Source organism: Papio anubis, chromosome 3, assembly GCF_008728515.1.
Source record: "Papio anubis isolate 15944 chromosome 3, Panubis1.0, whole genome shotgun sequence".
NCBI classification, from domain to species: Eukaryota; Metazoa; Chordata; class Mammalia; order Primates; family Cercopithecidae; genus Papio; species Papio anubis.
This window is the reverse complement of record NC_044978.1, coordinates 7,413,766-7,436,532: the sequence shown is the minus strand read 5'-3', so window position 1 is coordinate 7,436,532 and position 22,767 is coordinate 7,413,766. Positions and strand designations below refer to the sequence as shown.

The 22,767-nt window shown below is 37.7% G+C and overlaps 1 protein-coding gene across 9 annotated transcripts in view; it reads left to right on the top strand.

The window, feature by feature from the left end:
- Window positions 1–22,767, top strand: part of TENM3 (teneurin transmembrane protein 3) — a 1,346,134-nt gene that overhangs the window by 890,648 nt on the left and 432,719 nt on the right. For 8 of the 9 annotated variants that reach the window (XM_009207910.4, XM_009207907.4, XM_009207902.4 and 5 more), the window contains one exon: window positions 7,922–8,200. The exons of the other annotated variant lie outside the window; for it this stretch is intronic. In XM_009207910.4, the coding sequence (XP_009206174.2) occupies window positions 7,922–8,200 (279 nt within the window). The remainder of the gene's footprint in view (window positions 1–7,921; window positions 8,201–22,767) is intronic. 9 annotated transcript variants of the gene reach the window in all.

Genomic DNA, 22,767 nt, shown 5'->3' with positions numbered 1-22,767 from the left:
CCATTCAGCACTTAATGCTGCTATGAATTTCCAGTTAGACCCCAAACTTTTCATTTCCCCAGTGTTCCCCCTCACCTCTGTCATCAGACAAAAACGAAAGGAATCTGAAACCCCTTTTCATATTTTCTGAAATGCTGGTGCTGAGAAAGCTCATTTTTGTGAGAATTAGGTTTTATGAAAAGAGACAAAAACCTGAAGCATTAATCAGATCTACTGGGCTAATTACTGCAACTCCAAAGTTTATTACTTTTAAATATTAACTGCTTAAAATGATTCATTTGGAGATCAAAATGATTAATCCTTCTCAGTCACTATAAATGTCAGCGGCAGGATTAAAGGATTTAGATGGTCATGTTTACTCAACCTTACATTTCTGTACTTAAAGACACAAGTTAAATAGCTCTAGTTTATCATTGTTTCATGTTAATGGTTTTCCTCTTAGCTCCCTCTTTTAGCTCCCCTGCCTAACTGATTGTTAACTAATTTTGGCTGTTAAGTACGCAAGGGCTTCTTTCAGGCTCGGTGGCCAACCTGCTTTGTGGATTACCTACCAGAAGGTGTGAGTAGATAGATGTAGCTTACAGCCCTCCTCAGGACGCAGTGGGGGTAATCCTTTCCCCCTGCCTCGGCCTTCATTGGTCTGATGTCTTGAGCCCCAGCTTACTGCTCAACTTGTATCTGCTTCCTTGCCACGTTGCCCATTTTGGATCCACAGTGTGACTCACCGCGGTGCCGCTTCAGTCGCAATTATTAAACACCTGCCGCTTTATGCCAAACCATAGGCGTATTTATACCAATACCTACTGCAGTTCAACTATCAGATATCAGCAGATACATTGCAGGCGTATTATCATTGCCAGGCCTTGGATTGTTCTAAAGAAGTCATTTCTAAGTAAAAATAAGAAGCAATTTTATTTTCAGAATTTTTTTGATTAAAAAAACAGAACTATTTTAAGGTTATTTCTTAATTACAGATGGTTGCTGAAATTAGTTTATGGTTACCCCATTAAGTCCTTCATTTCCAGGCCTTAGACATGCTCTTCCTTTATACGTCAGCCAACTCACAACCTCATTTTTCTTATTTGGGCCACTAAACCTTCCGTTCAATATCCATATGTTCGTCCTCCCCTGGAGGCCTCACAAATTTTATCTTGAAGAAAATGCATCTTTTCTAGGGTTATTCATTCTAGTCCTGGCTTCTCGGCTTGCAAATATACCTAGGGTTTCCCTTTCTCACCCACCTCCTCACGTTCAGCTTAGTGCCCAGCCTGCAATTTCCATTGAAAGCTGCATTTGTGATGATTGCTGAGGGGATATCCTGCAGTGGCTTCCATTAGACTTGTGTTCTGAGTAATCAGTTAGATGATGAGTGTGGTGTCCGGTGGGCATTTTCAGCGTCCTCTGGAAATTCATGGGTGTCAATATGTGGTTTTGGGTATTAACAACACATTAATAGATAAATCAAGTAAGTAGTTTAAATGGGGTGGGGACCTTAAGGTATTTAGTGGAACTTGAAGTTAATTTTTTTTTTTTTTTTTGAGACGGAGTCTCGCTCTGCCGCCCAGGCTGGCGGGCAGTGGGCGGATCTCCGGCCACTGCAAGCTCTGCCTCCCGGGTTTACGCCATTCTCCTGCCTCAGCCTCCCGAGTAGCTGGGACTACAGGCGCCCGCCACCTCGCCCGGCTAGTTTTTTGTATTTTTTTAGTAGAGACGGGGTTTCACCGTGTTAGCCAGGATGGTCTCGATCTCCTGACCTCGTGATCCGCCCGTCTTGGCCTCCCAAAGTGCTGGGATTACAAGCTTGAGCCACCGCGCCCGGCCGAAGTTAATTTCTTAAACCAGTGTTTTGTAGGGCCTTGTGAATAAAGATTTGTACCCTCACTGAAATTTCTATTGCATGTTCAAGAATGGGTATTTTGTTCAAATGGTGACACATTTAATATACAAGGTTAAAGAGTTTGGAGTGTCCCATAAAATATGCATTTGGAAATAAAATCACATATACTTCTTTTGTTGTGGAAGCGTCTTACCATTTTGCAAATACAGCAAAAGAGAGAATTCTGGATGACATGGTGGTGCCGCTGATTCAATGAGCACCTAATAAGAAATGCTCTCCCAATTTGTAGTTTTACGTTCTGCTTGACTGATGAAGGAAAGTCACTCCATGCCTGAGAATAAATAGTTCCATTCAAGCTCACAACAACCAAGGAAAATAATTAAAGACAGCTGCAGATTGTTTTATTTATGTGCATTAAATTTATATTTATTCATCCATTTTTTCCCATATTCAATTTTGAGGTTACTGTAGGAGAAATGAATGGTTATTCTCCTTTAAAACAATCCATATATGATAAAGAAAAGGGAAGGATTGAAATGGAGGAGAAAACGCTCCCTTGTATCTCATGAAGTTTCATTTCTTTACAATAAACGAGGAAGGATTCTTAAAACTGAGCTTCCCCTAGAAGAGGCAATAAATTAAATTTCTAATTATTGAATAGAAGCTATTAAACAGCAAATCAAGAAAATATATTTGTTTTTTAGAAAGATGATAGACTTTAATTTTTTCTTTATTATGTTTTTAAATAATTGAAATAATAAGGATGAAAAGTAAAAATTCAAAACTATAAAATAGAAAATTACTAATTTCCTTCATTTACAACCCTTTCTAAATGACCCATTATAACAGTTATATATCTCCTTCCTCACCCTTATTCAGACTCAATATAACCTGTGGGTCCTCTTCCTTAATTTCCAAAAGTAGGATTATAGTTTATACACAATTCTACGACTTGCATTTTTTTTTTCTTAAAATACACAAATGAGCTTCCGTGCAGATCCGAAGACATGGGTTCAGCTCATTCTTCATGCTAACCACAGTGTTCCACAGCGTGGGCATGCAACTTTTCCAGCCATTCTCTTTCTGGCAAACATTTGGGTTATTTAAAATTTTGCAACAATGCTGTAGTAAACAACTTGTTTAAATAAACATTCTGTATATTTAAGATGAGGTGATTTTATTTCTATGGGATGTAACTCCAAAAGTAAATTTTCTATGCTAAATAATATTTCTGATTTTAATAGAAAATTATTTTACATGGAATAAAAGCAGAATAAGAGAAGGCAAAGAAAAAATGATAGAATAAAATAATAATACATTTATATAGCAGACTCCCAGAATCAGCTGCTTTTCAGGAGATGATTCTTGTTTGCCCTCTAACTTCCAGTACCAATGACCTATATCATAAGCCGTCATTGCAAACTCCAAGTCCCACGTAAAGTGTGGTATAAAAGAGAGGCAACAGATGATAGCAAGTCTTCACGAGGATGCGCAGAGTTAAAACCCTCATACACTGCTAGTGGGAATATAGAACGGTCGAGTCAGTGTGGAAAACGGTCCGGCAGTTCCTCAAAAGGTGAAACACAGAGTTACCATATGCCTCAGCAGTTCCTCTGCTAGGGATATGCTCAAGAGAAATGAGACATATGTACACATGAAAACTTGTACAGGAATGTTCCTAGAAGCATTCTCATAATAGTCAAAAAAATAGAGATAACTCGGATGTCCATTAACTGATGAATGGATAAACGATGGTGTGTCCATACAGTGGAGTATTATTCAGCCATAAAAAGGAATGGAGTACGGATGCATGCTATGACATGGAAGAGCTTTGAAAACGTTATTCTAAGTGAAAGAAGTCAGTCACACAAGACCACATACTGTGGATCTTCTTTATTTGAAATGTCCATGATGGGAAGTAGATGAGTGGTTGCCTAAGGCTGGGGGTGGGAGGGTGAGGGGAAAATAGAAGGTAGCTGATAATTGGTATGAGGTGTCTTTTTGGGGTGACAAAAATGTTCTACACTTGACTGTGCTCATAGTTGCAGAACTCTGTGAATATACTGAAAACCATCGAAGTGTACACTTTAAATGGGTGCATTTTGGGGTGTGTGAGTTATGTTTCAATAAAACTGTTTATTTTTTTAAAGGAGCAAATAAGCAAGAGACCGAGAGAGAAGGAGAGAAAGTCAAATCTAGACATTAGAGAAATCCAGACATTAGTGAGGAGAGAATGCCCTCCCCGTGGGGTGCTTTCGTCATCCTACGTGCCTCCGAGACTAGTCCCTCGGGTAGAATCTTCTTCTCATCCAAGAGATAGTAGATGTGTTGACTATTGGTGAACATCACTCTGATTGCGGCTTTGAAAAATCCCTCACTGCTCCGACTAGGTTATAGCCACTGTGAAAAAAAGAACGAATAGCTAACCCATTTTCCCAATCCCCTTTGTTTATTAAAGGGGGGGCTGTGCCATGTGCCAACCTCATTTGAAGTGTCTGTCCTTATACCATCCTTTCTACTTTGTCAAATACCCTCACTCATTTTTAAAAATCTCAACCTAAGAAAAAATGATGCAACCCACCTAGGTTGTGTTTATTCAGTTTTCCTTCTCTAGATTTTCACATTTATGCCGTGCCATAAAACAAAAATGCCGAATATAATCCAAGCTAAGCTTGCCTTTTAATCACAGTGAATTCCATCCTCAGGTATACTTTGTTCTTGCTACAATTTATTGTTTTGGTCCTGTTTCAAATTGTAATGGAAAACTCTTGTTGGCTGTGCTGATCAAGGTTCCCAAAATTCAACGTGCAGGAGAGAAATACTTATTCTGCCAGTTTTGGCCAAGCAGAATTAATATAAAGACTGTAAAAGGCAAAGAAAGAAATTAAAGCAATGTTAGAACTACTGCAAAGAACACGGCTTTTCCAATCTCAGGAAAACGTGGAAAATGGGAATAAAGTATTGTTCCTTGGAACCAAAGCTGACTTCGTGCAGGATTGTCCAGTGTTCAGCCTGATCCCAGGGACATCTCAGCTGCCTTGTCCTGCCTCTTCCCACTTCTCTGCACTGCCATAAAACCCTCCCCACTACAAGCCCAGCCCAGCCCAGCCCTCCTGCCCTCCTCCACACCCCTTCTCCCAGTCAGGGAGCTCTCTTCTCTCCATCTTCCCTGCACTGGTCAAAGCTGCAGATGTTTTCCGTAAGCATAGCCTAGCTTGCTAAACACTACTAGATTGCAAGAAATAATCGAATAGACTAATTTATTCTAGTTTAAGATGAGATCTTTCCAGGAGTGTTTGCATTAAAATAAGGGATCCTAAAAATAAAATTTCTTAACCTTTGAGGAGCATTGACAACAAAAGAACTTGAAGCCCTGAGGGAGGTCTGGAGTAGGGATATTTTTGAATAAAGGCAATTACTTAAGTAGAACTCAGCTTTGGTGGTGGTGTCCCTATTTGAAAATGAGTTGAAAATGGTCCTCTCCCTACTCTCAAGCTGTACACTTCTCTGTGATTATTAATTATGTTTGTCAAGGTATTTATGTTTTAAGTGATGTTTTTCATTTAGCCCTTTTTTTGTGTGAGTCACATTTACATAAACCATCTCCTAAACCAAGTCAGGACAGCCCTGAAAGATGACAAAATACGGTGTAAAGTGACTTAAACAGTGCTAGTGAGTGGCTTCCACCTGGGTCCATCTGAGGCCAAGTTTAGTTTTCTTTCCTGGGGGATACTAAAACAAACTTTATCATTCAGCAAGGAACTCTAACAGGGAGTCCTGCTGTGGTGCTTGCGTTGTAGCTTCATTTCAGAAGCAGCCCTGGAGAATTTTGAATCATTGAAAGACATTGACTTCAGAGGGTCAGGTATTTATGGAGTTTGGGATATATGTAGCAATTCATAGGGATGATGTGTTTTTAGTTGCAAAGTGAACTGTGTCTGCATACCTGGGTAACAAATAAAGATTCCTGTTTTCTGCTTCCTTCACCTTATAGATTTTTTGCATCAAGACGGCAATAGTGTGAAAAGCCAGTCACTTGGAAATTGTTTCAAGCCACATTGTAGAGATTAGAAAGGGAGTTGTTACTGTCCTTTTATTGCTCTTTTCATTTCTGAATGTGGGCACCCATCAAAATAGAGGCAAAAAGCAAAGGATCTTACTTATTTTTCCCTGTTTAAAAATTATTTTGCATCCTTATTTTGAAAAATCAGCATGTTTGATGGCAGTATCTAGATGTTTTAGGGTCCTCCCCATATGTTACAAGTGACATGTAAGTAGCAGTGGGTAAGCTTTTCCACACAACTGCATTAGCTGCTCATGTGGACACTGACCTTGTTCAGATTTACTTGCATAAGTACAATCTGCAGTCATGATTTTAACATACTGACGATACTGTGTCTCGTCTCAGTGAGCTGGCCCACTTTCTCACTGTTCAACGCGCAGGCCCTTTTTCCTTTTTTTCTCTTCTTTTACTTCTTTTGACATACTTTTTGGTTCAGATACTTGTTCACATCTCTGTGATAAGCACACTTTGATTTGCAGCTAATTGTAGCCACCGATTTTCATTATGTATGAGTGTCATTGTCAGAATCCATTTGGAAGTCTGACCGAGATAAAGCCGATTCCAACTTCTGATATGACCACAGCAATAAAGCAATTAACCACACTAGTTACAATGGGCGGCGGCCTGGAGGGTGCTAATATCTTTACAACCCAATATTTACTACATTGTCCATTAGGTTTGATTTATTTCTGAGAAGATTCCACGTGTTATCATTTTATCACAAATAATTTATAAAACCCTCTTTCAAAAAATATAATGTATGTTTCTCATGTCAGCCTGTTAGCATTAAAATGTTCACAGATTTAAGAGGTAGAAGTAGGGAAATCAAAACTATGAGTAATATAAATGTTTAATATTCTTAAAAGGTTTGGTTATGAGATAGTAGCATTTAAATCAGTCTTTGTATGTTATTATTATTTACCTATATTTTGATTCTGATTGGCGCCTAAATCTCACACTCTACCATGTCAACCAGAGACAAGAAATAGAAAAGCTTTAAGTATGCAGGACAAGCACACATTTTTCTCACTCTTCTCATCCATAGTAGTATAAGACATGCGAAATTTCCAGAATAAATACAGGATTGGAAAAGTCATTAATAACAGCAGTCATTTGAAAGTGTCACCTAATTTAAACACTTTTGCTTTAAGTTATTGCAGTGTCATGAGTTTTATTATGCTCAATTTATTAGTAAAGGCCTGCAGAGTTCACAGCCATTTATTTTTCAGGGAACTTGATTTTATCATTAATTTTTAAATACGTAATACTCCCACTTTATTTTTAGAGTGCACTTTATTTGCAAAGATTGGTTTACTCTGATCAATACAGATGTTTTCAGGTGTGTAGTAAAGCAGAAAGCCTAGAAAGTCAAAAATGTACAAAATATGCAGCAATTTTTTTAGATGTTATACTCCAAAATTTAATGTGTATACACAGGCCCCCCCCACACACATACATACATACATACATACATACATACAAAATACTATGTGTTACATTTATTGCTAAGTCAAGGTTGGAAAATATAAGAAGAATGACCAAGCTCCTGTTTCTACTGTTGGAGTAACTTTTTCTTGAGGGGAAACTTTTCTCTTCCAAAGGAGTGACATCTGGGTGGGAAAATTTTATGGTTTGGGACTCGAGCCAGGACACGGAAAATAATTCGGACAATTTCTATTGCCTCACAAGTGTACTAAACAGAATTCTATCAGTGCAATAATCCTTTCTCTGGCTTGAGTTCTCATGGTTGGGGCCACTTTACTTGCCCATCTCTCTGGAGGTACTTATGGGCTTAAAAAGTTGACAAAGGAGCTCTAAGTTGGGGCCCCGCCCTCCTCCCATAATTGCACCCACTTGATCCCATGCCATGTGACGCTACTGTAAATGCCTGGTGCTGATCCCTGAAAAGCCTAAATGTTTGAGTGTTTATTTCTGAAAGACATTCTTAAAAAAAAAAAAAGAAAAGAAACTAACACTGAACATATACTCACTAGCTGTTATCTCTTTTTCCCCCTAATTAGGACAGAATTTTACCCTAAGGCAGTTAGGAGTTTGTGAACCAGCAACTCGAAGAGGACTGGCATTTTGTGCGGAAATGGGGCTTCCCCACAGAGGTTACTCTATCAGTGCAGGGTCAGATGCTGATACTGAAAATGAAGCAGTGATGTCCCCAGAGCATGCCATGAGACTTTGGGGCAGGGGGGTCAAATCAGGCCGCAGCTCCTGCCTGTCAAGTCGGTCCAACTCAGCCCTCACCCTGACAGATACGGAGCACGAAAACAAGTCGGACAGTGAGAATGGTAAGTTTCCTTTTTTGCTTTATAATGTTGGCATTCAGTGCTTCTCTCTGTTTTGGTTGACTCCGGGGGGAGGGTGGATGTTCTTCTTTCTCTCCTCCTCCCTCCCATCCTTCTTTCTCTCTCTTTCTTGTCCATTTCTTTTTGCTTTAATGTAGTAGAACTCAAGAAATGTCCTTGAATAATGCATTTTTTCCTGGAAAAAAAAATCAATATTTGACATCAGATTGTTAAATTAGGCAAGCAGCCTATGATGTTTTGGCTACAGTTTTGAAAACTGTTTACTCATCTACAGAAAAAAAAAATAGCTTTGACTTCTCTTGGACCATATCACCTGTTGTCTTCCGTGAATTGGCAAAGCACATGTTGATAAAGTTTACCCCAGAGCCGTCTTGCAGTCAAAGATGTCTTTGTAGATTCCTCTTGAAGATATCTCAAGGAAGTTGCAGAACCTTAGAATGGATGAGTGAGCATGCAGAATAGTTTATTAACAGGGCTCTAGTGATCGAAGAACAAATTTGATCATGTTTTAAACTTACTAGTTGATGACAGCAATTGAAATCTTGGTAAAGAGCGCGAGTGTGGCCTTTGATGTTCTCTGGGGACTGGATTACTGTGCAATTAAATCCACACACAAAAATTGGATTTTAGGATATCCAAATAGCAGCTTTTTGTCTATTGTAAGAAAAAAATGTCTTTATAAATTATTGGGACTTTTTTTCCTATTGCCAATGCAGGATAATTTATAAAAAGTTAATTTATATGCAATAATAAATTTTAAAGAAAACTTAATTTTTAGTCAGTGCTGCTTCTAGGAAGAATTGGGCATCAGCAGCCATGCACCAGACAAAAAATTCTCCTTCAGCTTTTAATATGAACAGTGCACTAGCTATTTCAGTCTAGTTATTAATGCTGTGCATATCCTATGCATCAAAAAGCAAAGGGAAAATTAAAATGGAAGAACTGCATGACATTTGAAAAGAAAAATGGTTGTTTTATCAATGATATTTCAGTTTTATTATTTATTGGGTGACTTTGTCAGCTTTGCTTTGGAATAGAAAGGTGGATCTATTGTTAGCTTTCAGTTTCAGCTAAGTCACAGTGTGAAGTAGCACCTAATGCTTATTAGTTATTTTCTTTCTATTCATGAAAAAAGGTCTAATTTAAACCAATGCTATCAATTTTTTATCTTATGTAGAATATCTCACTGCATTAAACCAAAGTCAAGATCAAATAATAACTATAGACTCAATATCTTCATTTTGGTAGTTTCAGTTCTTGGTGGAGGCTGGCTTTATTCCAACTCAAAAGAAGAAACAAGGACAGTTATTTTGACAAAATGAGCCTTAGAATCAGGATGCCAACATTTTGCTCAGCTAATCCATTCACCTCAGTAAATCCTGTGTTTATATCCATTTTCATAGTGGATTCAGAAGTCACTAACCTTAAATACATATGGTTTGGAATCAATATTGCTTCCTGTCCAGCTGTACTTCACATAATACTCCTTGAGCAATGGGAGGTATAATGGTCATATTCAAAGGTAGCACCCAGCATTTAATTTTCTTAAAATACACAATAAAATTTGTGATGTTTTAGAAGACTGGAACGCAGCAGGATAATGTGATCAGTTCCGATTATCTGCATCATAGATCATCCATATCCATAGCTATCAACTATGTTTTAACATTGGGTCAGTTTGCCCTTTCCACCCAAAACTTCTATGGCATCTCTTCCTTTCTCTCTAATGACAAAGGTATCTTGTTATGGTATCTGTATTGGTAAAATATAAATTAATTTTATTATGTTTCAAATTACTGCTAAAAGGATCTCATGGTGAATTCCCAAACACATATAATTTTTTTTCTTTTCAGAAAATATAAACTTTGTAACCTTTAGTTAACAATATATAATATCCAAATGTTAGGGAGAAGGGAAGGAAGACTTGTGAGTTTCTCATACCACTGCCCTCGCCATTTCCGTGGATTAATATTAACTAGAGGAGGAAATTGTTTCGCCAAGAATCTTCTAGACCTTGTTCTTAGAGTGATGTAAAGGCAAGAAAAGTTGCACTCTTTAATTTCTCCAAGTAGTGGCTAGGAAGCAGAATGAAGAGAGACAGGGAGAGTGTCAAGGGCCTTGCCTTGAAATTCAGAACATTTGGCAGCATTTGTTAAGAGTAAACAGGTCAGCCAAGTTAAGAGTATAAAGTGTCAAAAGCAATGTTTGTTGAGTTGGGCAACATGATGACTTAACCTTGTGTTTACTCTTTTTCCAAAGGTTTGGTTGTGGTTGTAATTTTAAACAACATTTTGATGGTCTAAGAATTCCCAATGAGAGCAGTTTAAAGAAAGAAACAAAAGAGGAAATAAAATAGATTATGTTGTCTTAATGAATACTGGCTATTGCATATATTTAAAACATATGTCCATAGGAACTTTTCAGATTAATTTATTTGTTCTGAAATTTTGGTGATTACTTAGAAGGAACAAGATTTCATTTAATGTAATTAATTACATTAAGATATGGGGAAGCATAATTTTCTGAAGTATTTAGCAGACCTTATAATTTTGAATTGTGGAATTAAACAATAGTATTGAGGATTTTTTTCCTGATATTAAAAAATTATGTGTCTTTCCCTTAAGCTGGGTTATAGTAAGAAGTGAGATTTGCAATCATACATAGGTTCTTCTAACACCTTTATAAATAGTTGTCTCAAAACTAACTCACATTTTTACCTATTAATTCCTACTTTTACTCAAGTAATTCTAATATAAAGTTACAAAAATAATTCAATTCTACTATCTTCAGGCATTTTTAATTGCTCTAACTTAAAAAGCTATTGATTTTCTGGCTATATTTTCCTTTGACTCGTCAATTATTTCCATTGTCTCTTTTATTCATTTTTATACTAGCTTGAGATGTGTTCTTGGAAGTTCTATTATATCACTAAAGGTTGAAAAGAGAAGGAGACGGGTGAAATAACTCACCGAAAGGAAACTAATTTAAGAACCAGATGCGGATGTGTTTTCATCTGGTTTAACATGAGAGCTTTCCTTGACTGTTTTCTTCATTTGAAATAACTATGAATGAGGCTGTTTTTCCTAGAAAAAAAAAATGTTATTCAACATTGTAAAATTATGCAAGCAGAGTGCCTGATGTTCTAGCTACAACTTCAAAGAAGAATTTAGTCACTGAAAGGGATTAGATTCCATTTATTTATTGATAAAGAGGCCAACAGTTCAAGTTAAGAAGGCGCTAGAACTGCTGTGAGGCTAATGAAATTTTGATGGCCTGAGCATCCCCCAAGAGTAAGAGAACATTTGGACCGTGTCACACAGTTCTCTGTTAGCTGAGATTCAAAACAAGTGATAAGGTTTATTCTTTGGCAAAACTAACTTTTCACCAGCCATGGGGATCTGACGTTAAAAAGAATTTTGATAAAAAAATTTTTTCACAGTATATTGAGTTTCCTATGTAATTCCAAATATTAATCTTGTTCCAAATGAAGGATATGGGAGAAGGCCTTTCTTGGCACCCATTGATTGTTGTGGTGTCATTGTTGTAGTGGACTCTGCCACACACCAGGGCAAGTTCTGGAGGGACAGTGATTTGGGATCACCTACTAACAGCAGTTTGAGTAAAAACGGTTGAAAGGTTATAAAATCAGTGTGATGGGATACCCCAGTCAAAGGTAGAATTCTCAGTGTGCTCTGGATTATTGTTGGCAGCTGGGACTACAGGTGCGCGCCACCATGCCTGGCTAATTTTTGTATTTTCAGTAGGGACGGGGTTTCACCATGTTGTCCAGGATGGTCTCAATCTCTTGATCTCGTGATCTGCCCACCTCTGCCTCCCAAAGTGCTGGGATTACAGGCATGAGCCACCGCGCCTGGTGGTGTTAAAATACCCCTGACTGAAACCCCACCACCCAGCTTCGCAAGCACTGTAATCTGACCTCAGTTCCAAAGACCTGTCTATCTAAATGTCAGGAACAAAGGTCTTTTTCTGTTTCTTTTTTTCCCAAAACATCAGTCTTTAAGCTTTAGAAATGTTTCCTCGGAGAGTAACTCAGAGTGTCAAGAGATGTGCAGGAAATCCGAAGAAGGGTAGGGTTGCTCCTGGTATCAAGGAAATAACCAGAAGTCATCAGGACAGTGAAGATATTTAGCAAAGAAATGTAAGTGGGAAAACATGTAATAAAGTTAGTTTTGTGAGTAAGTAAATAAATAAAATGTTTGTGTGTGTATCGCTTCCCAGAAGCAGCCGGGCATCTATTGTCCTTTGTCATCCAGCCAGTGTGGTGGTGTCACAGGTACCTGGATTCGGGAGGGTTCACATTCATTCATTCATCCCTTGCGAGGGTTACCCCCTGAATCACCTAGAGCGGGAGCTGTCAACTCTTGCAGGCCTTGTCTGCTCCTTCAGCTGCGTGCTGAGTTCTGGAAGGGCCGAGCTCTCCTGTTGGAGTCTAGTTCCTTCTTCCGCCGCCTCAGCCTGTTACCCCCTTGGAGAAAGATGACCTTTGATGTAAGGCAGGCGAGCAGGCGTTGGCGCTGCTCTTCCACCTCCTGGTGACTCCGGACCCCGAGAGCCTCCATTGAGGACGGTCTTTGCGAATGTGATGCCCGGAGGGGGGACTCCTGGTTTCGTATGGGCACTACCACCTCCCAGCTTTGAGACCTTGGGCAAGTTGCTCACCCTTCCGTGCCGCGGTTTCCACGTTGTAAAATAGGGATAACAGTAAACAGGGTATAGTCCTGTGAGGTCGGGGCTGTTCTGAGAATTAAATGAGCTCAGGTATGCCTGGCGCTTACAACAGTGCCTGACATCTGGTGGGTTCTGAATAAGTGTGTGCCCTTGTTATTATTTGTAAAAGGTGGAAAATTGTATCTGTTTTATGTGGCTATGAAGATTAAGTTAAATAATATCAAGTGCCTACCTACCTATTGTGACTATCTACCACAATAGATATCCCCTCCTCCTCTCCCCCACTCCTCCTTTCTCACCCCCTCACCCCACCCCAGGGCTGCATTCATCAAGTGTTCGAGCAAGATGGAGGAGAAGTAACGGTGTCTTCCAGAAAGGGCAGTGATCATTGGCGTAGTCTGGAATTTCTGTCGCCATTTATTGACTCTCTTATTTTCTCCAAAACCCCACATCCTTTTTAATTTACTGTAATTAAATGAATGTACATTGAATGGTGCTGATAATTAGTCTGATGGCTGTAGACTTCAAAGATTTTAGCATGCTCCTTACCCTCCTGGCCAAAGAAAATGTCAAAAGTAGTGTTTCCCTCAAAGGCATGTTACTTAGACAGCTGGTCAATTAAAAGGCAATTTAACTGATGCTCCTCAGTTCACACAATAAAAGAAATCCTTCCGAGAAGACTTCGTTTCTCACCTAAGTTTGAGCAATGTACCTGTTGTAGGACCCCACTAATGCCACATTAATGGGGCATGATACTGAAGTATTATGGACTAATTTGGCTAATGAAAAAGGGTATAACATTAAAGTACAGTCTTTTTAAATGTAATAGATACTTGCTGTGCACAGCTGAAACACTTTTCAAGGAACCAATTTTACTTGTCCTTTGAAATAGTATTTTAAAAGTCTACTTTCTGTATGGAAAGATAAAGTCTAAAAGTTGCATTATTGTATTCTAATAGGAAAAAGGTGTACCCCTTAAACCAATTTGATAAATGACTGTAGTGATAGCGTTTCCATCAGTCTCTGAAGAGAGAACTTCAGCTCTTTTGCAATCCTGATTTCCATGTCAGGCGGAATTCTGTTCTCTGGAAAGGAGGGCAGTGCCATTTCTTCTCTTCCTGAGCAACTGCAGATAGGTGAGAGAGTGAGGAAATAGACGGACTTGTAGCACTTCCAGGGCTGATTAAATTCTAGGAGAGTTTGAGAGAAACAGCCACCTGTGTCATGTACTTGCGATCATTCTGGGACAACACAAATGCCACATCTCTCGTGGCTGTTTGGAGGAAGGGATACGATCTTAGTTTTCTGACGATGATTTGAAGAGAGGTGTGTGCTTTTTCTCCTCACTAGCATAATTCCATTCCTTCAACTTTATCCAGGAACCTTTTGTGAACTAACTTGGGACGTTGATTGAAAGACGTAAAATGGAATTCTGTTGCTGTAAGAAACACATGGCATTTCAGTGTTAATCTAATTTGATGAGATTCTATTACACATACTAAACTGTAACTTGAATATGAATTTCACTGTGGACCCTCTTCTGGCATGTAATGGTCAGTTCTGGCATGATCTCCTGTAATAAATTCTATTTTATGTTTTATGTGCACTAGAATGTCAAAAATAGCAAAAGTAATATGTCGGTGGGCTTACTAAATCAGGCTCAGAATTAAAGTGCTGCTTTGCAAAATGCTGTCAAATAGTTCCTAATATATAAAAATAATTACATTGCCTTGATAGATATACATTTACAATTTCAATAGTGACTTGTCATTCTTTGAGCAAAAGCTTTCATGTTTCATTTAAGGATGAAATAGATTGACTTCATGGGTATGTACAAATCACTTTTTAGTATAATAAGTTATGATTTAGCTGGCCGGGCACGGTGGCTCACACCTGTAATCCCAGCAGTTTGGGAGGCCAAGGCAGGGGAATCACATGGTCAGGAGTTCGAGACCAGCCTGGCCAACATGGTGAAACCCCGTCTCTACCAAAACTACAAAAATTAGCCTGGCGTGGTAGCAGATGCCTGTAATCCCAGCTACTCAGGAGGCTGAGGCAGAGAATTGCTTGAACCCGGGAGGCGGAGGTTGCAGTGAGCCGAGATCACGCCACTGCACTCCAACCTGGGCAACAGAGTGAGACTCCATCTCAAAAAAAGTTACAATTTAAATAAGATTCTAAAAAATTTAGTATTATGAAACTAGAACTGAAACAACTATAAAGTTCACTACTGTTGTTATTACAGGCTTAAGTATTTATATACATTCATATTTTTCTGTTCTAAGAGGATTTCCAGAAAGCGTGGCAGCTTGCTACTCTTCACATGGAAATTGCCATTTCTATTAAACTGAATTTGTGTTCTAAGTGTTTTTGTTAAAGTATACAGAATATAGGCCATCTCTGTTTCAATTCTAAATGTTCTTTTAGTTGTAGAGTTGAAATTAAAGTGAAGCATGCTATGAGTGTATCAAAACTGATGATGTATGCTATTTTGATTTTTGAATGTGTTTTTGATATCCTTGAAAAATCACAGTGGTAGCAGTAAAATTGTTTTAATTAATGAATTGAATAGCAGTGAGTGCTGAATCAGGTTTATTGATGTAATTATCACTGAAATAGAAAAAATAAGTGTTAGAGCCATAGAATCTTAGTTTATTTGCCATTCTGTGGGCATTCAAGTGTTGGAAAATCAACTGGGTTTTTTTTTTTTTTTTTGGTGTTATTTAAAGAATATTCTTCTCAAGTCATAATAATTCTGTTTATTAACATTACATACACATACAATTTTATACATGATTATCTTGTACATTATTTACCGAATGGTTTGAATACTAACTTCACTATATTGAAATTTTCTTATATTTATCAGTTGACTTGAGATCGTTTTCCATAATAAATAGACTGTACACAAACTGAATGTGAAACCTATTTGAATGCATGTTAAAATGGATATAAATGCATATACACTTAAGAAAAGAGCAACTAAAAATGTCGGATGACTATTGGCTTGACTTTAGTCATACAGAACCTGAAAACGAAATAAAGTTCGAGTGTAACTTACTGAATAGATTTCTTGTTTACTATATCAACTAAGTCTTCATTCAACAAATGATAAATGCTGGATATGGTACCAGGTGCTGGAAAAACAAAAGTGAGTAAGATGTATTCCCTGACATCTAGAAGCTCACAGGGTGGTTCAGCAAACCGGCAAGTAGGCATGTAATTAGGTTTTAATGTGGTTAGTGTTATTACACACAAATGCAGAGTCAGTGTCAGCCCTGAGCTGATTGTTGCCGACAGAGACTGGGGGCAGGAGAGGAGAGAATGTTTCATAAAGAAGGAAGGAAGCGGCATTGGACCAGAGGCTTCAAGGATGTGGAGAAATTCAAGATGTAGACAGAACAGCGAAGGAGCATGTGTAACATCCCTGGGGAATGCTCCAAAAGCCACAAGGAGCTTGGTGCCTGGAACACATGAGGCTGCACAAAAGGAGCCCCAGAGCAGAGTCTTCAAGGTGATGCTGAGGGATTTGCACGTTTTCCTGCAGGTAATGGGGAGGCTCTCAGGGATTTTAATGCAGAGGAATAGTATGGTCGTGTTTGCATTTTACAGAGTACCCTGATGAAAGCAGTGTGGAATGTTAACTGTCTTTCCTTAACGAGAGCAACCTCCCCGGGGACAAGGCCCTGTTCACTGTTGTACCTCTGAGCTCGCCTCACCTACCACCTGAACCTGGAAATGAAGGTTTTGTTGAATGAGAAAACAATGGACTTAGAGGTCAAACTTGGAAGCAAATTGGCCAGTTAGGTAGTATTATAATTATCAAAGTGGGAAAATAGAAAAGTTTGGATCAAAAACCAGAAAGGAAAGGGAGACCCATTTAAGCAGAATCAAGATTTGATGATTAATTGGGAGAAGAGAAACATTTAAAGAGACTATCTTCCCCAACACAAGAGACTCGGTGAATGACGGTATAATCCAAGTTGAAGGTTAAAGTATTTTGTCTATGGTAAAGTTAGTAATTCACATGAGAGCAGATTGTGTTTGAGGTGTCTGTGGGTCATCAAATTTCAGTAATTTATTAGCCAATTATATATGTACACACACACACACACACGTATACACATATATATAAGAAATTCAATTAGCTTTCATGTAAAAATATTTACTCTGTGATCTATATTATTTGCAGTTAAAGCCACAGGGCAGAATTAAACCTTTTCTGAAAGCAAATAGATCCAGAAAAGAAGAGGAGTGAAGCTAGAATCCTAAGCTCACCAATATTTAACATAAGGGGATAGATGAAGCACCATTAAAAGAAACGAAGAAGGACCTTTTATAGAGGCCAAAAAAAAAAAAACAAAACCCCATAAGATTAATTGACAAAAGACAACAAAAGAGACATACTGTGATTGGCAGAGTCAAAACCTTCCAAAAGTTGCTGGGTACAGCAATACCCGTGTCTGTAGTCCCAGCACCTAGGAGGGAGCCTGAGGTGAGAGGATGGCTTGAGCCCAGAGGTTAGAGAGCAGCCTGGGCAACACAGTGAGACCCCATCTCAGAGAAAAACCTTCCAGCGAGGACAATGTATGTGTAGTGGGCGTGGAAGTCAAGTTGTGGTAGGTTCAGAGTTGAACCAAAACCTTAAATGTGGCACCAGCAAGTGGAGATTATTCTCTCCGAAGCTCCACTAAGGAAGGAGAGAGTGAGGCTGGGGGATCCAGGGATGGAGATACTTGTATATTGGAAGACATTTCAGCATCTTCTTAAGGAAAGGGACGGAGCAGCACAACAAGGAGAAGGTAGAGTAGAGGCGATTGAGGGAAAATGAAAAGCGTCTGGCCTCTGAGAATCAGGAGTGAAGAGGCCCTTGGAGTGTGAATGTGGGTAACTGTGAGTCCCTCAAAACTTTTATTTTTTAAGGTACTTTTCATCTCACAACTTTGTATACATAATTAATTTGGTGTTTGCTATAGAAAAGATTTACTAAAGAAGATACGTTTCTGTCTAAGATTGATTGCAATCATAACCAATTTTACATCAGTGTAGTATAAATTGATAATATTTGATGGAACTGACAGTCCATGTCATCAGAAGGTTTGGGAATGAACACATTCTTATCCAAAATTTATATTTTACTTAAAATAGTTCTATAAAACTGTAAAACTAGAGTTACACATCCGGATTCTAATGGAAAACAGTTATTAGCTTTGGAGCCAGAACTATAGCATTGCTCTCGGGACAGTCCAGGGACATAGGTAACTTCTGATTTCCTCTCCTTGATCCTTGATGTGTATATGTGATATTTGTGTATATTCATATAGGGGTGTGTGTGTGTATATATATATATGAATGTGTGTACATACTCATATATATGTGTATGGATGTGTATATATTCATATATGTGTATATATATGAATATGTACATATATGTGTGTGTGTATAATCTTTGCCCTGAGGACTAAGTTAATAGCTAGGAAATAAGTTTCCACCTTAGTAACTGTCACATAGTTTTGCACTAACAATCTTCTTCTGCTTAAAAAGAAAATGCATGTTTATAAACATAAAGTTATATAATCAGATTCAAGTTTTTAATGAACACTCGAGACAATGTCAAACATTATGTTAAAGAATATATATACAAAAGGGAAGCATAAAACCTAGTTACAAGTGATATATCCAAGAGAAATAGAAATAGGCCATTAAAAACCGGAGCGATAGTTATTGTTTGCATATTGCAAACTTGGAAAATTATGACTTTGTGAAAAAATTTCTCAGACTAAACAGGCTAATATAAAGTAATCAGTATGAAGTATGCTTGCCCTTCCAACTGGTTGATATAGGAGTGTTAACGTTCACAAGGAGAGAACTTAAAATTTTGACATACAGCAGATGAAGATTCCTAGGGGATTTGAAAGTACTTGAATGAAATGTCAGTTGCTACAGAAAACAAGTACAAAATATTCTCTTGTAATGGACTGTGTCTCATTTATTCTGACTGGAGTACCATTGTATAGATGGCAGGGTACAAAATATGCCTATAGGTGAACCAAGTTATTTAAATGAAACCATTTAAAGAGTTTATGGTTTCACATAATCACTGGAATTTTTAAAGCATCTAATCAGTATTTGTAATGCACCATCTTAATAACCCAAGTAAAATGATGGGATATGACAGATGTGATAAAAGTGGAACTTTGCATCAAATGAACTTAAGAATAAATCATTATGAGTGTTTAAATCAATGTCCTTAATTTATCTGTGATGTGATTTAGCATTTCCTGATTATTGGGCAACACCGATAAGCAAGTGGATAATAAAAACTAGTTTCTCTTTTAGGATTTACACTTTTATTCTTAATCTGTGTGTGTGTATATTCTTTTAAAAATAAAAATTGCAACTTCAGTTTTCACCTGTTTCCACATGCTGTTAGATTTTTTTCTATAACATAGTACTTTTTTCATGGCATGGTTTGTCATAATTTAACATATCTACTACTTTTGGACATCCAGGTTTGAACTTTTTGCTACTATAAGTGATACTGCAATAATTATCCCAGTGGCTAAATCTTTGCCTCTGATTCTGTTATTACCTTAAGATAAATTTTTGGAAGTGGAATTTCAGAGCCAACAGGCTATACAACCTAAGGCTTTTGATACACCCTGTCAAAATGCCCTGCGAAAAAGCCTGTATCAATTTACACTCCCTACAGTGTACAAAAGTGCCTTTTCCCCCAGGGCACTGACAGGGAGTATTTCCATGCTTTAAATTTTTGACAATTTGACAGATGAAACAGTGTCTTACCTTTTTTGTAATTTGTATTCGTTTGATTAATGAGTTGAATATATTTTCACATGTATGTACCTTTTGGATTTCTTCTTTTGTGAATTGCCATTTCTTGCCTCTGTCTATTATTCTGTTTGGATGTATGAAGAAATGGGTCACCCAGAGTATAAGGAAAGCTGAAGGCAGAGATGGACGTTGAGGACACCAGGACCGTGACTCTGCTTTTTCTCCCTGTGTACGTGTGGCCTCGATGAGACAGGTTTGGTTGCAGGACCTTTTGTGTATAAACATCTCCTTACAGGTGGGCCTTCTGCTCATAGACATAGGTATAAGTTTCACAATAGTGAAGAGCAGGTGTAAATCAGCTGGGGCATAGCCCTAATGTGTGGCCCTAAAGTCTAGCTGGATGCCGCCTGTACACTGTTTACTACAGATTCTAGGTGCCGAGAAGGTCTGCACCTACTCCAGTTCAGAGTAGCAAGTTCATTTTCACAAAGTTTCTCTATCTTTATTGAATAAATAAAAATCGTACAGCAGGTGGCAAATAGCACTGGGAGGTAAATCTCTTTTCATCAGTCCATAAAGTGTTGGAAAAGATGCAGGAGATGTATAGGGATATAGATACAGTCCTATGTCACTTAACCCGTACGTTCAGAGAAATGCATCGTCAGACAATTTTGTCATTATGTGAACATCATAGAGTGTCAGTACACAAACCGAGAGAAGATAGCCCACTATGTATGTAGGCTGCATGGTATAGCCTGTTGTTCCTAGGCTACAAATCTGTACAGCCTGTTACTGTACAGAATACTGCAGGCAATCATAACACAATGGTATTTGTGTATCTACACCTAGAAAAGACACAATAAAAATATGGTAGTACAATCTTACGGGGTTACTGTCATTTATGTGGTTCATCATTGATCAAAACATTATTGTGTGGTGTGTAACCATAGAGATATAGATACAAATACAGATGATTATGGACATGAAGTTTTTTTCTTAGTAAGTTGCAAATCGTTTTTATATTATATGAATCTTATTAATCCTTAATCTGTTTGTAAATATTTAGATCTTAATATTCTGTAAATATTTTCCCGTTTGACTTTGTGTAAGGTATTTTTGATATAAAGGATTTTTTTTACAAACTTTAAAATATAATCGAATCAATAGCATTATTTACTTGTGGCCTCTTATGCTTAAAAATATTGATTTCACTCTAGAGCAAATACTAATTATATTTTTCCTTATTTATATGTATAGTATAATTATATTTTTCCTCATTTATATGTCTACATCCTTAAGTATACTTACTATATATTATATATATAACATTTAATTCATCTGAATTTTGTAATGTAATAGTTGAAGTAGGAATTTAATTTTTTTTCACATTATCCACTTTTGTAAATGTCATTTAATTTAACTAGGGGACACTTCATATTGTCTAATAAATATATGCTAATCTACTTTATTTCAGCAATGAGACCAATAAAAACTTGTGCAGTCAAATCTTTGCAAAGAAGTGGGATAGGATTTGTGAGATATAATAGGTTTAAATACTAAATTCAGGTTTGATGATTTCTGATAGATTTAGAATGCTAACTAAAAATAAATATTTTCAGGAATACACAATTAGCCACTAGGAGTGTAATGTGTAACCTTTAGGCATTGTAAAAAAATGTAATGCGGAAAAGCAGACTTAAAGAAGCTTATGGAAGTTACATTTGATGTCAGAAGCAGTTATCAAGATCTATTTTTCAGTAAAAATAAAGTGTTAGTCCTGCAAAAAGTCAGGTTACATAAGCACATAAGCATAATATTTAATCCCTATATTACCTGTTTTGAGAGTTCGTTTTAAGGAATAAAATACATCCTTTGCTGTCAAGCTGATAGGCTTGTAATATTGGGCTTTACAACAGGGAAACAATTGGAAGACAAAACAACTAGATGAAATACATTGCTAAACTGCACGTTGAGAAGAGAAAAGCAATGAGGATTCAGAAAAGGAAAGACTGCAGAATTTATAGGTTGAGCAGGACTTCGAAAGATGGTAAAATCTGTTTTAAGTGTAGCAGGAGAACAGTGCATACTTAGAGTTGGAACTGCTCCAGGAAGTAGTGGAAGCAACAAGGGAAAACAATGGTCGCATTGTAAGGAGGCCGCCCGATCTGGGGAGATCCTCTTGGGAAACCGTGGAAGTTCACATTGACAGTTAAGTGGAATCCACTTACGCAGAACTGTGAGCATTGTGCCAAGAGGTCTAAGACTGTCTCTGTGAGTAGTGTCTGGCCAGTCTAGGTCCTAGAGCAGAACTGAGACGCGATGAACAATGAATGGACTCTATCAGGGTGAGCTTGGAATTGATGAGTCAAGATCCATTATGAAATAAAAAGTGTTACATCGTGAATAGAGTAGAAGGAACAAGTTGTAGCAGTGTTGACAGGGCTCTGTAATGTGAGAGAAGAAGAGTACAAGGCTAAAAAAGACTCCAAGCTTTTGGGTGCAGAACCTGGAGAAATGTTCCTGTAATAGAGAAAGAAAAAAAGGAAAAGCCGTAGAAAGATAGTTAAAATAGACTGTCGTCTGCACAATTACATAAAGTCATAGTGCAGAAGAGTTGACATTGAAGTTTGTGAAATAGTATATAGTATATAAAAGTGTTATCAAAACTCAAAAATAAATGTGGATTGAAAGAAAAACATAATGGTTTTAGAGAATAAGGTGGACAGTGAACAATAGCAGATCAAGTTCAGGATCCAAAGATGAAAGGATGGAAAAATTATTTTTCCATCTTTCATGAGTCATTTCTTAGAACAAGTCATTCAGTGATCACTCGGTATCTAATAAAAATACTATATCATAGTAGCCTAGTTAACTTTCATATACCTGTACTCCAATACCTTAAGGTGCACTAATTTGCTACTGGAGTAAGACCCTAGCGATTGAAGAGCAGAGTCTGAGAATATTTTATCCCCATATATTTTAGTTACTTCCTGCCAAATCTCAAAACAATCACAACATAAAATAGATTTTCTGCACTCTTGACTTTGTATTTATCTTCACCACAGCCG